The following is a 19980-nucleotide window of genomic DNA, read 5'->3' as shown; positions in this document are numbered from 1 at the left end:
TATTTAATTTGAGTCAAAGCAACCCACATAGTATTTTATAATAATAATACTGAGTCATTCAACATTTGGGTGGTGAATACAGCAATTCAGGGAATGTCTGTTTGCTCTTTATTTTACACCAACATGCTTTATCACTATGGATCTCTACATTGTCTAATCCAGAGAACACGAATGCATATACATGCCCATGTAGGGCTGCGTAAATTCAGCCAATACTGTCAACCTTCTGTTCATGGTAACAGAATAGATTAGGAGGGACTGGGTTATGGGAAACATGGCAATATCACTTACACCTGAACATAAGCTGCTTTCTGCACAACCAGCTCAGGTGTTTCTGTACTTCTTCCCTGGGATGTCTTGGAATCACAGAATAGTTTGGGTCAGAGGGGACCTTTAAAGATCACCTTGTCCAACCCCCTGTTATAAGCAGGGACATCTCCAAACAGATCAGGTTGCTCAGAGCCCTGTCCAGCCTGGACTTGAATGTCTCCAGGGATGGGGCATCTACCACTTGTAGTGTCACAGAAATGCCCAGGGTTGTTCCAAGTCCCAGAGCTGCATGTTCATGCATGTTCATGTGCTACTGTGCTCAAGCTAATGAGTCTCCCCGGAATTAGTAGTTTTGGCATGTGTAGTGAAGAAGCATCGAAGTGGTTCCACATGAAGCCATCTTGCATTTGTCACAGCCAGGGACACAGACTTGTTGGACTCCAGACAGACCTTTGTGGAGTCAAACCAAGGGTCCAAAAACTGCCTTTGTGCTGCATTTCAGCTGTCTAAGGCATTTAGCGTGGAGCCAGCTCATGTGTGTCTGTTTCTGTATTACAGCATATCTGCAAACCAGCTAATCTGCTGGCAGATAAGAATTTCTATGTATATGAAAGTATTCCTTTGTTTAAAATCTTATATAAGAAAAAAAAAGTGGCAAAACCAAAGGTACACATATGTAGTTCATTTTAACAGCTTTAGAAGCAAGGCAGCTTTAAGAAAGTGTTTAAATTCATTCCTCTGTTCTAGTGTTAAATTAATGCCACTGAAAATAATAGTGGGAGCAAAACCGAAGAGAGTTCTATCTCTAGCAGTTCCTCAAGTTTTTTAACATGTGGGGTTAATTTAATGGGATGTTCTGTTCCATTCCCCTCTCTACTCAGTATGCATATAAATGAGACATGGAAAAACAGTAGAAATAGTAACAGAAGAAGGCTTCATCTCCCTAAACCCTTCTGTTCAGTTTAAGGCTGTAAAGGAGACAATTGGTTTTACCATTGAGTCCTATTTAGTATATAGTTTCTGAGTACCTAACGGCCGTTATTTTTAACAAATGTGTGTGTTCTTGTATGTTAAATTAATTGTCCAAACCCTTTTCCAAGACCTGTGGTGAGAATTTTCTACCCAATGTTATCATGTGGTGAGCAAGCTTTTCACCATCCTTAAACTCTCGTTGCCTGGGGATAATATGGATAAGAGAGGGCATATTCTAAAGTAAAATAAAACTGGAGAAGATGATAAATATTATTTGTGGCTCAGCTCCAGTGTAAGTAATAGGCTACAGGAGACCTTGTCCCAGATAAAATCTGAGCACCATAGCAGTAGGTTAAGAGAAATTACTTGGTTTTGAGAAGCTGAGCTCTCTTTTGCCTGTCTCTTGATGCTTCCTTTGCTAGAAAAAAAAGGTGTTGAGAGGCACCACTGGGCAAAGTAAGGAGTTTAATTGAGGAGGTGGGGATAATCCAACAAATTCCTTCAGCATTTAACCTTGAATAGCTTGCTCAATCCATGTAAATTCTGATAGTTTGGACAATTTGGTTAGAACACAAGCCTTTCACCATTTAATATAGCATATTTGTGGCTAGCTGGTTGAAGTTGATAGCAATTGTCTAATCTGAGTGCTTGGACCAAGGTAGCTTTTCTTGATGAAGGCTCCAGTTTGCACCAACTAACGGTATTTTGTACATCACTCTTGTTTTGAAACAGTTGCAGTTACAGATGTTTGACATTGTTTGTGCCACCTCATGGGCCAATCGGGACAAATGCTGTGAGCTTCCTGGCTTGGTAAGAAACTTCTTCCAATAACTGCAGAATTTACTCTCTACTTTCCCCTTTGAGACAAATGTTTTCATGTAAATGGACACTTAAGAGTTTTCAAAACATCCCAAGTCTACTTGGATTACTTGTCCTATTGAATGTGATGGATGTTGCTAAATCAAATGGGTGCTTTTGAGGCATCCACAAAGTACTAGGTCTTAGATTCCTAAAATTCTTAACTTCTCAAGCTAAGTTTTAGACATAATTCTCAACCTATCTTGATTTTTCTTTAGAGAGATGAGGAAAATTGCCCTGCCCTTCCTCATGCTTGTTCCTGTTCAGAAGCTAATAAGGGTCCCCTTGGACCTCCTGGACCACCGGTAAGGTTTTATTCGGGTTTGTCGGCAACTGTGCTGAATAGTCCACTGGCCACCTTTACTCCAAGATGTGAATACACTGCCTTTGTATAACTAATAAGGTTAAATTAGGGTTTTAAATATTGGCAAAGAGATAAAATTACATTCAATGTATAGCAAAGATGCCAAGTTAAGATGCTGTAAAAAAGCTTCTCATCTAATAAGTCAATATTTTTAATGGTTTCATCAAGACCTGAAGCAGTTAGGGTAATCTTTAGACCTTGAATCCTGTTACCTGTCTGTAGCATTAGTAGATATGTCATAGTCAGTACCATTTATTTTTGCTATCTGTCTACTCTAGCACGTGTATGAAATGTAGCTTGTAGTTTTGCTTTCTGAAATGCTCAGTTTACAGTATTCTTATGAATTAAATATATGGGGTATGACAATGCCACTTGTGTGATACATGATGAAAGAAGACTGTCTTAAAAACCCTACTCGAGTACAATATTTATGGGAAAGTAGAACTGAAGTGCTGGTTCTTATGAGAGCTCCCCAAGGCAGAGAGGTGCCCCAAAGCGCCAAAAGGAAGACAGGATGAAATGAACTGGCCTTGGTGAAAGTTGAATAGGAACTTTGTCTAACTTGCCAGTGAATAATGAAATACAGGGTCACAACTTTTACCTGTGCGTTGTGGTGTTAGTTTGATATCACTCATCTAAGTGTTTACTGTGTAAATGTTAAGTCAGTGTATATCTAAATTCCGTGCATAATCAGTGGAACTAAATAGTCTCTCCTAGAAGATGATTATTTACCTTCCCTTCCATCTCAGTGTAGCAGCTTAGAAAGGTGGGATAAATCTCCTTTTTCTTTACTTGCTCATGGAAAAACTCAGATAATGGATCAGAGCAGACAACTGAGATACAGGTCACTAAAGTTAGATAACTCAGTCTCACATCTCAAGGCTGGTTTTTAGCAGTTTATAACAGTTGTAGGCTCTGTTATTGGTTTGATTTAATGAGACTTCTAACTGGGTTGTTCATAGAATGGTCACATATTTTTTCTTTTACAACTAGACTGATAACTTTGATTGGAATTCTAGGACTGCTTGCTAAGTTAACTTGAAATGAGGCCCTCTTGTGAACAGGCTTGAACTGCGTATTTCTCTGCTCCTGCTGTGTCTGGGATGTTTTGAAGAGAAAAAACCAGTGAAGAATGTGAAGGAAAATAAGTTTCTGAAGAGGCTAAAATATGCAAATTACATGAGTTACACATTCAACAATAAAATTAACTTGCAAAGAAGACATTAACGTAGTAGATCCTAGCAGACATTTATCCTTGTAACAACTCAGAGGTTAGTCTTTTTGCAAGAACTGTTCTTCAAGCTCTGGTACAAAAACTTGAAAAGGAACTCAGGAGAAAATTCACTGAAGAAGTGTATCTTGAACAAGGAAAAATTAATTCTCTTCTCTTATTTGAATGTAGGCTATAAATCAAGTATGGATTGAAATTTGTAATTGCTGTATATAGGTGTCCAATTTGTGTTCTGTGAAAAAGACAATGGGATAATTCACATAAAAATGCAACTGAAATGGAGTGGTTTGACCACATTTCACAGTAAAATGAAAACTGTTTAAACATTAGTTGACTAAAAGTAGGGTTTTACTATAGTTCAGAACACATCAGGAATTGCTAAAGCTTAATCCAGCAGTAAAATAATGTACTTCTATTTATTACATTTAGATTAACAATATTTTGAGTAGCATAGTGCCATGCAAGAGGCGGCTTAAAATCCAGCAGGAAAATCAGTGCGTAGGCAGGGGAGTATGTGATTCTGGAACTCAGCCTCTTAGGAGTGATACTTTTTTGCCTGTTAGATGGCATAGCTCTGGAAAAAAGTAAGAGGCCTAGGAAAAAGCAGCGCAAAAGAATAAAATCAGCATTCATCTCTGCGCCAACCAAAAGTCAGAAAGTCACATGTGCTATGTCTGGTCAACACTGCTCCAAGTCGTTAAAATGTCGTGTGACTTTCCTCTAAGCCAAGGATTTTCCTGTTTAAGGGATCAGGATTCTACCATGCAGCCGGTTTTAGACATTAGACTAAAAAGACTCCAAATAAAAGGCTTCCATTTGTGTGGGATTACTATCTCTGGAAATACTTTTTTAAGCTGTTTTAGGAAGTGGGTCATTTTGGGTAAGACAAAGTATCGTTTAGAGTTAAGATTAACTGGCAGATTTCATTATGGGACACCGGTTTTATGGGCTGATCTTTGCCAAAATTTGATCATGCTGTCTGAAGTTCCCCGTGCGAAGTAAAAGTGAGATAGCATACAAACCTGATGCCTGCATTTTGCAAGGAGTGCTGCAGAACTGGAGAAGGTGAGGAAAGAGAAAAAATAATATTGGAGGACTGGAGAAGTTTAATTGCAATGAAAAGCTTTCAGTGCTTCATAGGCTTTAGCTATTAAATAGAAATAAGACGGTGACTTGATAACAATTGATTAAAAACTGTTTCTGTGGGAAAGCACTGGCTATTAAGAAGTTATTTAAAATAAGATAAAAAGGCATAACAGGAATTCTTGGCTAGAAGTAGAAGCCAAAGAAATGAAAAATTTCAAATTAGTCACACAAGCTTAGCAGTGCTGGTGAATAACCACCAAAGCAAGTTTATGAGAAAAATAAGGGAGGCTCTTGTGATGTTTTAATCTTAAATGAATGCTTTTCTGGAACGTGTGCTTTTACCAAGCAATGGTTAGTGGGTTCAGAGCATGGGTAAGTGTACCAAGCTCAGTGTGAATCTTAAAGCATATGATTTAATGGCTCAGCATCAGGCTATTCTTAAGTATATATTCTTATTCAGTAAAAGTATGATCTGTTTCTGAGAAGAAAATGAGAAAACACTGTGTGATTTTGTTTATGTTAAAAAGTTGCAGTTATTTTGCTGAATATTTGCAGAGGAGTTTTTAGTCTGAGAGGTAGGAGAGAGGGCAGAGGGAGCTGCTGGGCTGGAATGCAGAGATGTGAGGACCTGGAACTGGGGAACTGGCAGCTGGAACATGGTTCTGTGGGGAGTGTGGTGTGAGATTTTAGGGTTGGAGTGACCGTGATGGAATGGGTGGTGGCTACAGAGCAGTGGGATGGAAGTGAGAAGACTGAAGGAGCTCAGAAAAGGAGTAGAGAACTGCTCTGTGGTTACACATATGAGTGGATCATGATGCCTTCATTGAAGAGCAAGAGTACACTGGTACTTTCAAACATTTCTGTTATTGCCATTCCTATAGAAAGTCTTATAGATACTAGATATGCATTTAATCTGATAAGCATATTTTCTGCTTTAATGTGTTTCATGTAACTGCTGTTATTTTTGTAAGTACTCATTGTAACCTCTAAAGAGCACTATTCAGCTACGGGGCCTAGTTGTACAAAGTTCTTTTTGAGTACAAAGAAGGGCAGAATCCCTGTCAAGCTCGTATTCCAAGAGATTAAGCAATATATTCAGGTGGGGGAAGAGGGAGATTGATCTGAAAGAAGTGGAAAAAATAATATGTCTATACTTAAGCTGTGCTAGAGGACAAGGCACATGCAGCATGTATATGCAAAACATATTCATGGCAGCCATCCATAGATATATGCAACTCCAGTGTCTCAGATGGTACTAATAAAAAAGGCAACAGTTGGTTAATAAATGATTAACAGATGTAGGCACTGCTGAAGAAAGCAAAACAGAGAAAAACAGGCAAAAGACTTTTACCTAAGAGCAGCTCTAAATTAAACCATGGTAAGTCTAGTAGATCCTGGAGTTGTGCTTGCTGAAAGATGCTCCAGAGTCATTGGAAACTCAGCCTTTAACAGTGTGGGGATTTTGGTGAGAACAGACAGGTGTGCAAGGGGTTTCAACAACTGGAAGGGAACCCATGAATACATGTTTACATTTCCATGCCTATTGTAGCTTTCAGTGCAATTTTGATGCTTACGTGGTGTGCATTTTTGGCTCTAGAAAGCAGTCACATCTGGTTTGAAATCTGTTTTTGTGTATCACCACACTTAATTATGTACTCCGCTTAATTACTCCAGTGGAAAGATATGGACAGGATATTCACTGATTCCTGAACACTGATTCAGGAACAAGAAAAAAATGTTTGGGCTTCTCTGGTTTTTGTTTTTGTTTATTTGAGAGTTTTGGTTTTCAACAAGTGCTGTTCTTGTGCTTCACAGGGTGGTCCAGGTGTCCGAGGTGCCAAAGGTCATCGTGGTGACCCTGGTCCAAAGGTACTTCATACAGTGCTTTACAGTTCACATATGCACAGGTTCTTGGTTTATCTCTGCTGCATGTAAACCCTGAAATTAATTCCAGATTGTCGCTGATGTCGCCAAGGAAAAAGCACAGTGAAATGCCATTGGAATTTGGTGTGTCTCTTTTCATAACAATTGCTTGTCCTGTTTATTCCTTGACAAAAGATATAAAATTCAGAATGCTGCTCTTGCAGCATAAATCTTCATTTTTTGGTATTTATAAAGGAACCAGGCAATTTTAAATTGAACCCTAATGGCTCAGTCAAATGTTAACCCGTATTTCAGATGTTTTTGTGTCTACTAGTATTTAATTCTTCAAACCAAACAGAAGCTGCCTTTGTCCATATGATAAGAGTTTGACTTTTGTCTTGTGCTACTTTAGGGACCAGATGGACCTCGAGGAGAAATTGGTGTTCCTGGACCGCAAGGACCTCCAGGACCACAAGGACCCAGTGGACTTTCTATTCAAGGACTTCCAGTGAGGCTTATGAAATCAATAGGGTTCTTTCCTGTGATGTTTTGAACGGCACATCTCTTAGACTAGACTGAAATATCTTTTGGTGTTCTGATCAGAATCTGAATTTCAATATTTGAGGTGAAATCACAGATTTGTATTTAACCTATAGTAGGATGTGGGTTCAGTGTCAACATTCCTGTTTGCACTTGGACCCGAACTTTTAGTTAGCTGAAGAGATTTGATTGCAGGTTGAGTATGACCCAAGTATTAGGACCCAAGCCTGCAGATGAGTGAAAAAAACTGCAGTGAGGGTTGTAACATGCCCCCTAACTGAAATGTTAGTATTTTTATCTTCTTCTGGTTGTGGTATTGCTCATCACAGATGCGTTCTGACTTGAAAGGTATACCCAAGCAAGAACACCACATTTGCTGCCAAAATGAAGCAATCGTATTCACTATACTTACAGAATCTATCATCAGAGGAGATCATTAAGCCTGGAGTTTGCAATGCTCTTGTGAAATAAGTCTCAGAATTTCATCATTAAGACACATTGGTAGAATAATGAACAAGGAGCACTAATCTTATTTCATATATGTCACTGGTGGATAGGTACGCACAAGCCTTGAAAGGTAGTAGATGCAACTTTTTCTACTAGACCTTTTTTCAATATTTACTAAAGTATAACACACTTCCTTCTTTTTAGCCCATCTATATGATATTGCTGTACAACATAATGAAATCTGTATATTCCTGATGATGCTGTCATCAGAGAATAATACAGAATACATTAATTAGAATAATTTGATAGAGTTATAGATAGATAGAATTAGAAGTTATTTGATAGAGAAATTTTGTTTCTGCACAAAATGTAATTAAAATTAGTTAATTATCTGGAAAAGTATATCTTTGTCATGCCTGTGTACTGTAGAAACATGTCTAGTTTCCACAGAAATCCATTAGTTTAATCATAATAGGAAATACTTCTGAGGGCTGAAGACAGATTTCTTTGAGGAGAAAAGAAAATAACTACCTTTCTTTGTAACATAATGGCTATAGTTTTGTCAGGTTAATTCTGGAAACTTTAAAATGGTGAAAGGAAATATGAAAACAGAAAAGTAGCCATGTGTTTGGTTTACTATGTGTGATTCTTAATTTGCAGGGCCCACCAGGTGAAAAGGGAGAGAAGGGAGATCTCGGTTTTCCTGGCCTGCAGGTATTCCCTAAGTTATTGTTTAGCCTCTCACTTACTAAGTTTGAATGTTGAATTGACATCATTGTGAATTTAGGGCACATATTTGAAACAGCAGAGAAGTGTGTTGTTGGGGTGAATTTGAACAGAGATTTAGAATCAGGAATCTAGGGTATGCTGGTGTGCAGTGACTGAATCATTCAGGGCCTGAAGAACCAGTTACTTTCTTGACATTGTTAAGCACTGAAATATGGTCTTTGTAGACTCAGAAACTATCCACTCTTAGATTTCTGCTTACACAGTGAATAATTAGCATTTGCATTTTTTTTTTTTCACTTTAAACCCATTAAATTCCTCCTGGAATTGCCTAGAAGGACAGATCAGGCACTTAATCTTTTGATGCTATCTTTCACAAGAATCAGCATCTTAAAGAACTGTAGTATTCACTGCATCTTACTCAGTTTGGAGTCTGCTATTTAGCCTGGAGATTGCATTCTGATTTCTTGCTGCTTTCCAGGATCATTTACACTTCAGTTTTCAGATGCTTCTCTTCTGCTGATGATACACGTCCAGTATTTATTGGCTGTTACCTCTCTTGTTCATATGTGCTAGGGATAGTAAACTTGTACAGCTTTTCCTCATCAGTCAGGTTTGTGAGCCTTCTGGACCACCGCAGTGATGGTCCCAGGCTGCTGCTCTGCGGCCGTCCTGAGCCAGAGAGTGACATTTCATCTGAACGATGGGGAACAGCTGGATGTCACGTGTGATCCTGCTCAGGCAGGATTTCTCTGACTTCAAACAGTACAGTAACAGAATCTATTTTAGCAAGGAGAGAGAGAAACAGCAGTTGTATTTTTAGGCTAAGGTACTGATGTTGTGCAGTGGAAATACACTGACGTGACACTGGAATGATGTAGGAAATCAACCTCTTATCAGCTTAATGACTTGACAAAATTGTCAGCGTTCTCAACAGAGGATTGTAGTGAGGGGTTATGAATCCTGTGCATTTTAACAGTATGTTTAACCATCTCTTATTTCACAGAAATACCTTCTTTAATCAAGCTCTTCTGTGGCCCCACCCATTATTGAATTCCTTACTTCCATTTATCCAAAACATTTATCCAAAAGCATGTCATCCTGTTTCACTGGAAAGTGATTTCGTTGGATTCTGTTAACCTGATCTCATCATTTGCTTAGGGTGTCCCAGGAGCATCAGGTTCACCTGGAAGAGATGGAGCTCAAGGTCAAAGGGTAAGGTAAAATGAACATGTTTTGCATTTGTTCAAAGAGTTTCCATTCTGTAATGGATATTCCCAGCATGGCTGATTTATTATCATTTATATCACTTGTATTCTGTCATTTCTTGAGACCCATGTCTCTGTGCCAGTCAACCGAGAAGACAGAGATAGGGTGCAGTATCCTTCCATCTGGTAAATCAGGGTTGAGAAATACTAAACAAGTAATGGGGAGCCATGCGCTATGTTTGTGTTTAATGCATTTGACAGGAGTAGATGTCACTAGTGTCCAGCATTGCCAGTTAGACCATTTGCTTATACATTTAAAATTAGATAGTGGTTAAATGGCACAAAATTAACGTGCAATATCCAACGCAATGATCTAAATTTGCTTTGTAGATAATTAATGAATAACAGAGGCAACTACAAGGGAATTTAATATTGAATGTATAATCATGTATAATAATGAAGATACTTCTAGTCTGTCTAGGAATTAGTAAAAAAATCTTCATATGTGCAGTTAAACCTGTAAGTCCTCCACCCTGTTTCCTTGGTGGGATTTTAATTTCGTTATTAGATTGATGCTGGAAAATTACTGTTAGCGTAATACTAGCTTATTGTCTACAGCAAAAGTTAATTATTAAATATGACTTTTCCGTTTCACTTTAACAAGATTTACATATTTGTGATCCTTTTTTTGGATATGTTAACCTTCTCTGGATTTCTGGCATTAACCTGAGACCTTGTTGTAAAATAACAATCCTTATAGAGAAATATGTGTTGGAGCTTACTGTTACAAATTTAAGCATTGTCATATTTTTATGTATAGAACTACTTCTGCTGAAGTTACTGTAGAATTTCGGCAATTTTTCTCTAAAATCAAGAAAAGAAAGTAATTTTATTAAGATAAAGATTGATACAGCATTATAGTCATATGAATAAACTTCTAATCAGATGAATAGCCTTCTAATTTTCAATTAAGTTGTGGTGAAATATGAAGGTAAATGTATTCCGTTTCCTACTTTATAATACTGTGATGCTGCTGCTGTATGGAAGCTCATTTTTGCCTCCCTTTTTTTAATGTCTTCTTTTTTTACTGTAATGGAATTTTTCCACCTGAATTCCCCCAGCTTGGTGTCGCCTCTTCATCTCCAGGTTAATAAAGACCTGGAGCCTGATGAATACTTGGATTTTTGCCACCACGCTGTCTAATCTTGGTCACAGCCAGGTGGAAGCGACTTGGTGCTAGACACTGTACATGTGAGGGTTACGTGTCTCCTCTTTCTGCATTCCTGGTCACAAGGGACACTGAGCATTCTGCAATTCAGGGAGGAGGGAACTCTGTATTTTTACTTTATTCCACAGGTAACTTTCTATCTAGCAGTGGAGGCCCCCAGCCTTGTCTTGGTGTCAACCAGCAGCTCAGAGCTCTTGTAGCTCTCCCACCTGGAAGTCAGCAGGTTGTTGCAGAGACAGCACGTCTGAGAAAAGCTGGGGGGAAAAACTAGTGCAGCAAAGGCTTTTGATACAGCCTGGAAAGGTCATGCAGTGCTTATTCTGTACGAGACCCCAGTGCCATCTATAATAAGGCAGGGCAATTAAATAAATTGCCAGTTTTTATAGATATGGTAATAGTGTTTGGTTCATGTGTTCGCTTTCTTCTGGTGTTAATCAAAGAAGCTGGATAAATATCCTAGATCTCATAACACCAGGTCTGTTAGCCTGTTATTGTCTCTGTGTGACCCTTGTGCAATATTGTCCAGCAGCAATTATTTCTATGGCAACAAACAATGATGTTATACTAATTTTATGGTGGTGTAATTCACTTGATTCCTGTGAAGTTATGACAACATAAAATTGTTTTTAATGGGTGAAGATTCAAACCAATGATTTTGCCGCAGTCTCTTTGAAGGCTGAGTGCTGGAGAAAGGCATAATACTAATGGGCATCACTGTAGCAACAGCAAAGCGAACTGGAGAATTCCTGAGAAGCGAATTGCCTTTTTGTAAAATGTTCCTTTTGTTGGGCTTCCTCCTGTTAGCCAAGATGCCAAACTATTTTGCAGATATTATACTACTAGAACTTTTTCTACATGATTCTTCACTTGGCTTTCATTTCCTCTTTAGTATATATTGCTCATTTAAATATTTTATATTATAGTGGTACCAGTGCTGTGAAGTATTAAACAGATGGCTAAGTCACAGTGATTTTAATGGGAGTAAGCACAGGACTGATATTTATTAGGAGATCTCTGAGACCTTTGCTGAACTGAGGATAATGTCATGTTGGACTCAAGAAGTCCTGGAAGGGAGATTTTTTTCCTTCCAGTTGCTGGTAGTGGATATCATTTCACTTTTAGTTCTTTTTCCTTCCTTTTTGCTTTGATTTCTAGCATTCATGATTTCTGGGTTTTTTTTTCTGAAATCAGTTAAGAAAATGTCTTTTTTTCCATCTTAATGTTTTAATTCAACAATTCTTTTTGTATTTCTGCTCTTCTGCTTTTTAGTTCCTGGTTTGTTTGTTTTTCATGGGTTTTAGTACTTCATTAAGAAATAGAGCATCTCCCTTCTCAGTTGTGTGAATTCATACAAAGATAATTTTCATAATGAAACACCCTCCCTATGAAAAACGTGGGATGTAATAAAAATACTGTGTGAAGGTTGAACCGGAGTAAAAAGGAATATGCATGATAATATTTTTAAACCTGTCTGGTAATTGGTTTAAGTCTACATCTCAGACTCCACACTAGGAACAGTCCCCTTGCCTCTCATCAGCTTCCAGTTATAAAAGAGTGTTATAAAGGATTTTATAAAATAGAAAATGGTTTATTTTTATTTTATGGCTGGGTCTGTGGTTGCTTCACATCCTCTCTCACTGTCCCATATCTGTAGCTGGCAGTATAGAAATATTTTACTGAAGAGAACAGATTGTGTTTCTCCACCAACTCTCCCAAGCATATCATGTTGAAACCTATAGCTTGAATTGCACATGCGGGAGAATCCAAACCGACATCGTGCTTCTGGTGAGTATGTAGACAGGAATTAGATTCTCTTGTGCTTTTGGTTCATCTCTTTCAGCCAAGAACATAAAGTCTGGAAGCAGACTGAGGCTGACCCTTGTTAAAATGTGTAGGTGTCGGGTGGAAAGTCTTCCTTTTCCCATATCTCCATGGCTAGTATCCAAGGTCAGATCACAACTGCAATCCCTGTTCTTTCTTGCAAATTGAGGCCACTTGAGAGGACAGATCTATGCAGCTGCAACAAGAGAAACCCAATATATCATCCTGAGTGGCAAGCATGCTCTGATTGATGACAAAATGTAGAGAGGGATCTCCACCATTCTGATTCCCACCTTTATGTCTCCTGTGCCTGTGATGTTATGACTATTCACTGTCACTTGGTGGTTTCTTCAGGGCTGTCTTCTCCTGGTCAAGCTTCTCCTTGGCAAAAAGTCATGGATCTTCCTTAGCAGGTTAAAAAGTTCTGGAGGAAGCTCTGCTGGATGTGTTTCCCTACATGTCTTTTAGAGTTCGAGCAGAGAGTTAAACTGTCAAGGATTGATTTCCATTGCTCAGGTGCTGCAGCTAGACTGGACTCCAGAAGCATTAACCAATGCTACCTGATCATGCTTGAAGCCCCTGGTCTGCAGTAAGATACCTCTAACTGATAGAGAGGATGATTCAGTCTCTTAAACATTTCTTCAGCTTCTAATGGCTCCTGGTCAGAGCAGAAGGGCAAAGAGACCAGCTGTGAGACACAAAGCCTGCATCCAGACTAGTAAATTAGATATTGTCAGAACGTGGTTTTGGGCACTGGCTGGTGACCTCTACAGTGTATTGCTCGTCATTCCTCTTGGCTGTGTTATGCTGGGCCAATTGCAACTCTTCCAGCACGTGGTTCAGGGGATGGCATAGATCAGAAGCTATTTCCAGTAGGCAGTTTAGATGCACAGTCTTATAGTGGGATTTATAGAATAATAAAATTAAGGTTGGAAGGGACCTTAGGAGGAGATCATCTAGTCCAACAGTCTGCTGAAAACAGTTCTGATCAGATCAGGTTACTCAGGTGCATGTTAAGCTGAGTTTTGAACACCTCCAAGTGTGAAGACTCCATGTCTCTGGGCAACTCGTGATGGTATTTATTTGACTGCCTTCACTGTAACATTTTTTTTCCCTAACATGTAATGATAATTTCCCCTGTTGCCATTTGTATTCTGGCAAATAAAATCCCTTATAAAAAATTCTGTCATAGTTGCACTGTTTCTCCATAACTGTCTTTCATGCCATTGGCAAAACATGTCCTGACTTAAGTTAATCTTCCAAAATAATATACATCTTGATTCTAAACTGCCCTGCATCTAAGGTCACACATCAAAACCTGTCCTATCCTGCTCTTGGACATGCAGCTGCATGGAGGAGATTCAGTGGCTCTGTACAGCCATTCCTGTCCTGGGTGTGACAGCATCAGAGAGAAAGTGCTGTTGTGCTATGTAATTCCCCACAGAAATTCTGGAGATGCTTAAGCAAAGAGGAGACTTCAATAAGTGGGAGAGTGAATAACACCTTTAAGGCTTTGGTGCTCTTAATACAGCTTTGTGAATTCTCACAGTGCTCTATTTTCTTCTACATTACACAGACCAAAAATAATGTGAGAGAGAGCCAGAAGAAATGCATTCCCAGTCTTCCTGCCAATATCCTGGTACTTACTGATCTCTTTTGCTCACTACCCACAAGTTCAGAAAGAGTGTCAGATCCATTCAGGTCATCAGATGGTCTGAGTAGCATCAGCTTCAAACCTTGTTGGCAGCATTAACAAGTATCTTTCATCTTTTACCTGCATGAGAGAATAGATATTACCGTACTCTTTCTTGAACCAAACCTCTCTTTTACTTCATTTATAAATAGTGATTTTCACATGTAACAAATACAGGAGGAGGTGATTTATTTGTGGCCAAGCGATACAGACACAGTGCCAAGAGAAATGAATCCTAGGAGAATAGGCAGGAGATGATTCTTGATCAGCCAAGAGTAAGAATACTGCTCAGAGGAAAGAAATGGTGAAATATATTCGAAGATAGTGTAATTATGGTCATACTGTTAGTTCTAGGATGGGAGAAGAGAGTGACATACAGCATTATTTTTCTTTAGAAGTTTGTGTGAATCCACACTAGATCCTAGAAGTTGGTGGAAAGCTCTGCATTTCACTCCAACTTAAATTAAGCCCTTAAGAGTGTCCAACCAGTTTTCACCCTGCTTTAAGAATGATCAAAAATAAACACAGATTCTAAATATTTTCTTTAAAAAGTGAAATATACTTTTAAATATGAGGGTATCAGTGTTCCTGAAGATCTCACTGTTACAAAAACAAATCTAATTTGCATTATCTTTTAGGAACTTCCATGTTATTAGGAAACTGTGAATAGTTATCATTGAATTTTTCAGAACCTTCTTCAGAACTAAACGCTTCTTCCAGAGAATATCAGAAACTCTATTTTATAATTTTTAATGCATTTCAAAGTTCCTTATGCCATTGTCTGCTTCCTTTAGAAATATCAATCTTGAAGACAGAAAATGCTTTCCTTTGCAAATTTGAGCTAGGCTTGCAATCTTTTCCCTGTGTATATCTTAAAACTACTGTAACAGAGACACTAAGAGTGTCTTTATTTCGATGCCACGTAGCTGTTACATTTGCTTTAGTTCTTAGTGTGATACGGGAGCTGCTTTGGTCCTTGATACTTCAGGAACCATCTGGCTACACTGTGAAAGGGGAACATATTCCTTATCAAGACTAAGGATGCACAGATTATGTAATATGAGTTGACTATATGGCTTATTTTATCATTGAAACAACCTTCCTATGGGATTTAAAAAAAAATCCTTTCCCAGTACATGGCAGATAATATTCCCTAAGCAGTTTTTAATACCATAAGATAGCAGATTTGAATCATAGTTTCCAAATTATGTAAAGCATAAAACTAGTAGTTCATGCTATATTCATTACTAAAACTGTGTCAGAAATAAAGATTCAGAAAAAAAATACAACATGAAAAAGATGTGATTTTTTTTTTTTCTGAAGCTGTATGAGTTACTGGGGTCTAGAATGTTCCTTACTGTGTGTGTCATCATAAACACATTCAAACCCTCCCTTTCCTGCTACTCTCACTTCTATATTCTGGTCTTGAGCCACAGATAACATCACATTTCTCCTTTTCAGGCTGTGTAGTAATTAAGGAATTGACTTATCACCAGGCTGTTCAGAAACCTATGCGTTATAGCAGGTGGATACAAAATGTGCACGTGGGTTAATTTGCAAGAATACTTTATTAATAGTGCATTTTCTTCTACATCTGGTCAGTCTTTTTTTTTGGTCATGATTTGCTTGCTTTCCAGTTTCCAAGTTATCTTTAGTCTTTGGCTCTCATTTCTGGAAGTTCTGAAGCACGTTCGTAATGGAAACCACATGAGCGTTGCTGCTGCTCCCTGAGGCAGGACCTTGGTGATGGCTCCTGCACACGCGCAGCATCGCTGGGCAGGGAGATGGACTCGCCATTGCCATCTTTCAGCATGTAATCAGCAGGACTGTGAATAATTGCAACCACTGGGATATAGACGTGTGACCCATCTTGTGGTAGAGCAGTCTGACAGCAAACACTCTCATTTATTTGCTACAGCAGCGTTGTAAGTGAAATTTGCTCTGAGGTGAAAGTTGCCAGTACAAAGAGTCTTTCATTGCTGCTTCTTCAAAAATATTGTGAGGCTAGTTGGATTTTTTTTAAAATATCAGCTATGATATAGCTTCTTTTCAGAAATAAACCCTCCTCAGGGCAAATAATGGACTTTTCTTCTAAAGAAGCACTACCACTGGTCCTTAATTTAATTAAAAGCAGAGGAAAAAAGAAAGACTTCTAGATGAAATAGAACAGATTCACAAAGTACCTATAAAAAGCCGGTAAAATTGCATATATTTCTCTCTTATAGGGCCTTCCTGGCAAAGATGGACCCACAGGCCCACAAGGGCCTCCTGGCCCAATGGTGAGTATTGCTCATGGAATTAATTACTGTAAAAATCAGCAAGATTTAGAGGGATTGTAGATCATGGTTATCTAGGCTTCAGTGGATAGACCAAGGCCAAGGGTTCTCCTTGGAAGTTAAAATTCTTATGACGCTTCAGGATTGGCAGAGAACTGCTCGTCCACTGTCATTTCTTTCAACTCTCAATTAGCTCAAGAAAAAATTTCTCCCTTGGGAAGGAGAGACGGTTGTTCCATCATTAGATTGATAGCTTGTTCTTAGTCAAGTAACTGCACTATATAAAAGGTATTAGGGCTCTTAACTTTTGAAAGAAGACACTTTCTTTTTTTTTTTTTTTTTTTTTTTTTTGTTAGAAATTCAAATCAGTTTTGTTAATTGAAATAAACTGCCAAGTTTCGCTTGGTCTGGAGGCCGGCAGTGAGTGCAGGTATTCAGATGCTCTCATGAAGTAATCAAGAGACACGGCAGAGGCCACATTCAGCCTTCAAAGCGAGACGTGATGCCTCCAAAATCTGTCTCATCCTTCTCAAATAGGGCAGTAGAGCAAGGTTAATGCCTTCTTGATAGATTTAAGAAGTCAGGTGAAACTGCTGATGGTATTGAGTATTCTACAAGCAATCCTGTTCTTTGTACAAAGAATTTTTTTGAGTCATCACTCCCAAATATGGTAGCAACATCACAGGATTTAGTCTTGCATCCAGCAGTCCTATTTCAGGAAACAAGCTACACAAGTCCTTTTTTCTCAAGAGCTTTTTTCAGAGCTGTGCTTTCGATGCTCTTTTCCCTGCAACATACGTTTCTTAGTCCTCTCTCTCAGCATCTCTGATCTTTGGCAGAACTGTGTGCTTTGTGCGCTTCCTCTCCATCACAGTTATTTCTCTCATCAGGATCCATGGATGCTGATTGTCCTCACCACTAAGTATTTTCTTTCTCTTTTTCCATGTAGGGCATACCTGGTGCTCCAGGTGTTCCAGGTGTTACTGGGAGCCAGGGGCCACAAGGTGATGTTGGAGCTCCTGTGAGTAAAATTAATTAATATTGCAGTATTTGCTATTGTGTGTTGTTTCCTGTTCCTGGCTTCACTATTTTACAGAGCTCCTCAATATTTATAGCTTGAGTTCTGTTTGAAGTTAGTGCTTAACCAAAACATGTTATTGGTCTTTCTTTGTTCATTCTTCATAAATAAATCCATTTGTTATTCTTACATACAACGTTTGCAATACAGGGATTAGAGAGTCAAACCACAAGACTAAAACGCAGAAGTTAAAAACATAGTAGTATATGAATTTGTAGTCTGTGTGTAATTACTTTCTCCTTTTTTCCCTTGTACTTCAAGTACCACTCAGGAATCTGAAGTATCCATTTATTAACCTGAATATTTCCAAAATATTATTCTGATTTTCACACTGTGAAAATATTGCATGAATGAAAAACTGCTTTCATGGTTACTCTGGATTTAGATCAGAGCAGCTGACTAATGATCAGGTCTTTTTCTATAATGTTACTATAAATTTGACCATCAGTTTCGTTGAGTGGAAAATTACTCCCTCTATACTGAAAATAAGTATTAGGAACCTCTAATACTAAGTTTGTCTTTCAGATATTATTTTCTTTCCTATAAAAAAAAAGACCAAACAGTTTAGCTAGAAGAAAGGAATACAACTATAAAATGGATGTATAAATTATGTAAAAGAGAAGATTTGCAGGGGACCTCTTTTTCACTGTAGCAGTTCAGATAATATTGTGTATTCACTTTTTAACATTTGACCACTGAGTTAATTATAAAGTCTGCTCAGTGTTTTTCCAGTGAATGTTCTATTTAATTTTTAAAGGCATCTGAGTATGACAGTGTGTACTTCTGACATAATTTGTTTTTTTTTAAATTCAGTTTGCTTTGGAGCTATAGTCCAATGCAAGCATTTTTATTTAGTTAAGTTGAAATGAACTGACTGATAATATATAAGCAAAGATAATAACCTAATGCCCAGTTCTGCATAGTTTCTAAGTGTAATCATGCAATCTACTAAGGAGATTTGGTGAGCTATGGAACTTATTACTATCAATGTATAACATGCTGACTAGTCAGTTCCTGTCCAAACACATGTTCCAGATATTGAACTAAATTTCCTAGAGCATAGATATTCCTGTGGGTCATGTAAGACCTCTGCTGTGAATATTTAGACTCTAGTAGTTCTGAAGAAACAGCTAGGTGGGTGAAAAAATATTCATTTCAATAACTGTCTTTCCCAAAAGGTAAAGTAATAGAAAAGAGGTCTAAAAATGATCTCGTGGGAGCTGTTCTTTCCCAGGATAGGCTAAGCTGTGCTTTGCCCATGCATCAGTGAGATGGTTAGCTCTTTGAGCAGATCTTTGCTCGCTTCAGGAGTTCCTGAGAGTTGTCCAGCCTGCCCCAAAATCCTCCAGTGGTGAAGCTGTAACTGCCCCAGACAACTTGTTCCTAGTGGGTGCAGAGCCTTGGTGCAGCAAATGCTGCAAATTTCAGACCGATATTTTGTCACACACCAGCCTTCTCTTCTTCAGTGACAATTAGACCCATTTCAGCCAGGTGAAATGCCGTGTGGCCGGCCCTTGCTGCCATTTTAAACAAGAGTATTCAGTACATGACAAACCCCTGAGAAAGTCATTGTCTCCATGTAGTTGCCAAAGGTGAACATTTTGAGTACTGAAATGGAAAAGGTATATTCATTATTGTCACAGACCCTCCTGAAACCTTGCTCTTTGATTGTTTTTTCTCCTTTTACTGTGGTTAAAAATCTTGAGCTAGAAAAAAATGATAATTCATTTTGTATTGAATCTTTCCATAGGGTCCTCCTGGAGCTAAGGGTGAAAGGGGTGAGCGGGTAAGTCTATGTTTGTGTTAGCCACCATTTTTTTTGTGGTCTGGCCTTCTGTCTCATAAAAAGCTTTCTGTCTGATAAAAAGCTTTCTCCAACAGTTTATGTTTCCCTGTGTTTACAGGCACAATAGTTTTCTCTGTGCAATCAGGCAAACTTTCTCTCTTTTCCAGACAGTGTTTTATATATAGCTACGTTAATGTTTTGAAGGTGAGAAGTAAGGGGCATTAGGCATGTCCCCAAATCTCTCATTACAGTATCACAGTATCACAGTATGTTCTGGATTGGAAGGGACCTCAAAAGATCATCTAGTCCAATCCCCCTGCTGGAGCAGGAACGCCTAAGTGAGGTTGCACAGGAACATGTCCAGGTGGGTCTTGAATGTCTCCAGAGAAGGAGACTCCACAACCCCCCTGGGCAGCCTGTTCCAGTGCTCTGTCACCCTTACTGAGAAGAAGTTTCTTCTCAAATTTAAGTGGAACCTCTTGTGTTCCAGCTTGATCCCATTGCCCCTTGTCCTATCATTGTTTGCCAACGAG

At 38.6% G+C, this 19980-nt stretch overlaps 1 protein-coding gene across 1 annotated transcript in view; it reads left to right on the top strand.

The window, feature by feature from the left end:
* Window positions 1-19980, top strand: part of COL14A1 (collagen type XIV alpha 1 chain) — a gene marked incomplete at both ends in the record, with an annotated part of 121080 nt that overhangs the window by 87458 nt on the left and 13642 nt on the right. The window contains 9 exons of the mRNA XM_080339632.1: window positions 1975-2052; window positions 2319-2405; window positions 6597-6650; window positions 7057-7152; window positions 8292-8345; window positions 9519-9572; window positions 16533-16586; window positions 17533-17604; window positions 19412-19447. Coding sequence (XP_080195758.1) covers window positions 1975-2052; window positions 2319-2405; window positions 6597-6650; window positions 7057-7152; window positions 8292-8345; window positions 9519-9572; window positions 16533-16586; window positions 17533-17604; window positions 19412-19447 — 585 coding nt within the window. The remainder of the gene's footprint in view (window positions 1-1974; window positions 2053-2318; window positions 2406-6596; window positions 6651-7056; window positions 7153-8291; window positions 8346-9518; window positions 9573-16532; window positions 16587-17532; window positions 17605-19411; window positions 19448-19980) is intronic.

Source organism: Nesoenas mayeri (genome assembly GCF_963082525.1).
Source record: "Nesoenas mayeri genome assembly, chromosome: 2".
Lineage (NCBI taxonomy): Eukaryota > Metazoa > Chordata > Aves > Columbiformes > Columbidae > Nesoenas > Nesoenas mayeri.
Note: the sequence above shows the minus strand (reverse complement) of the source record. Positions and strands in the feature narration are given on the sequence as shown.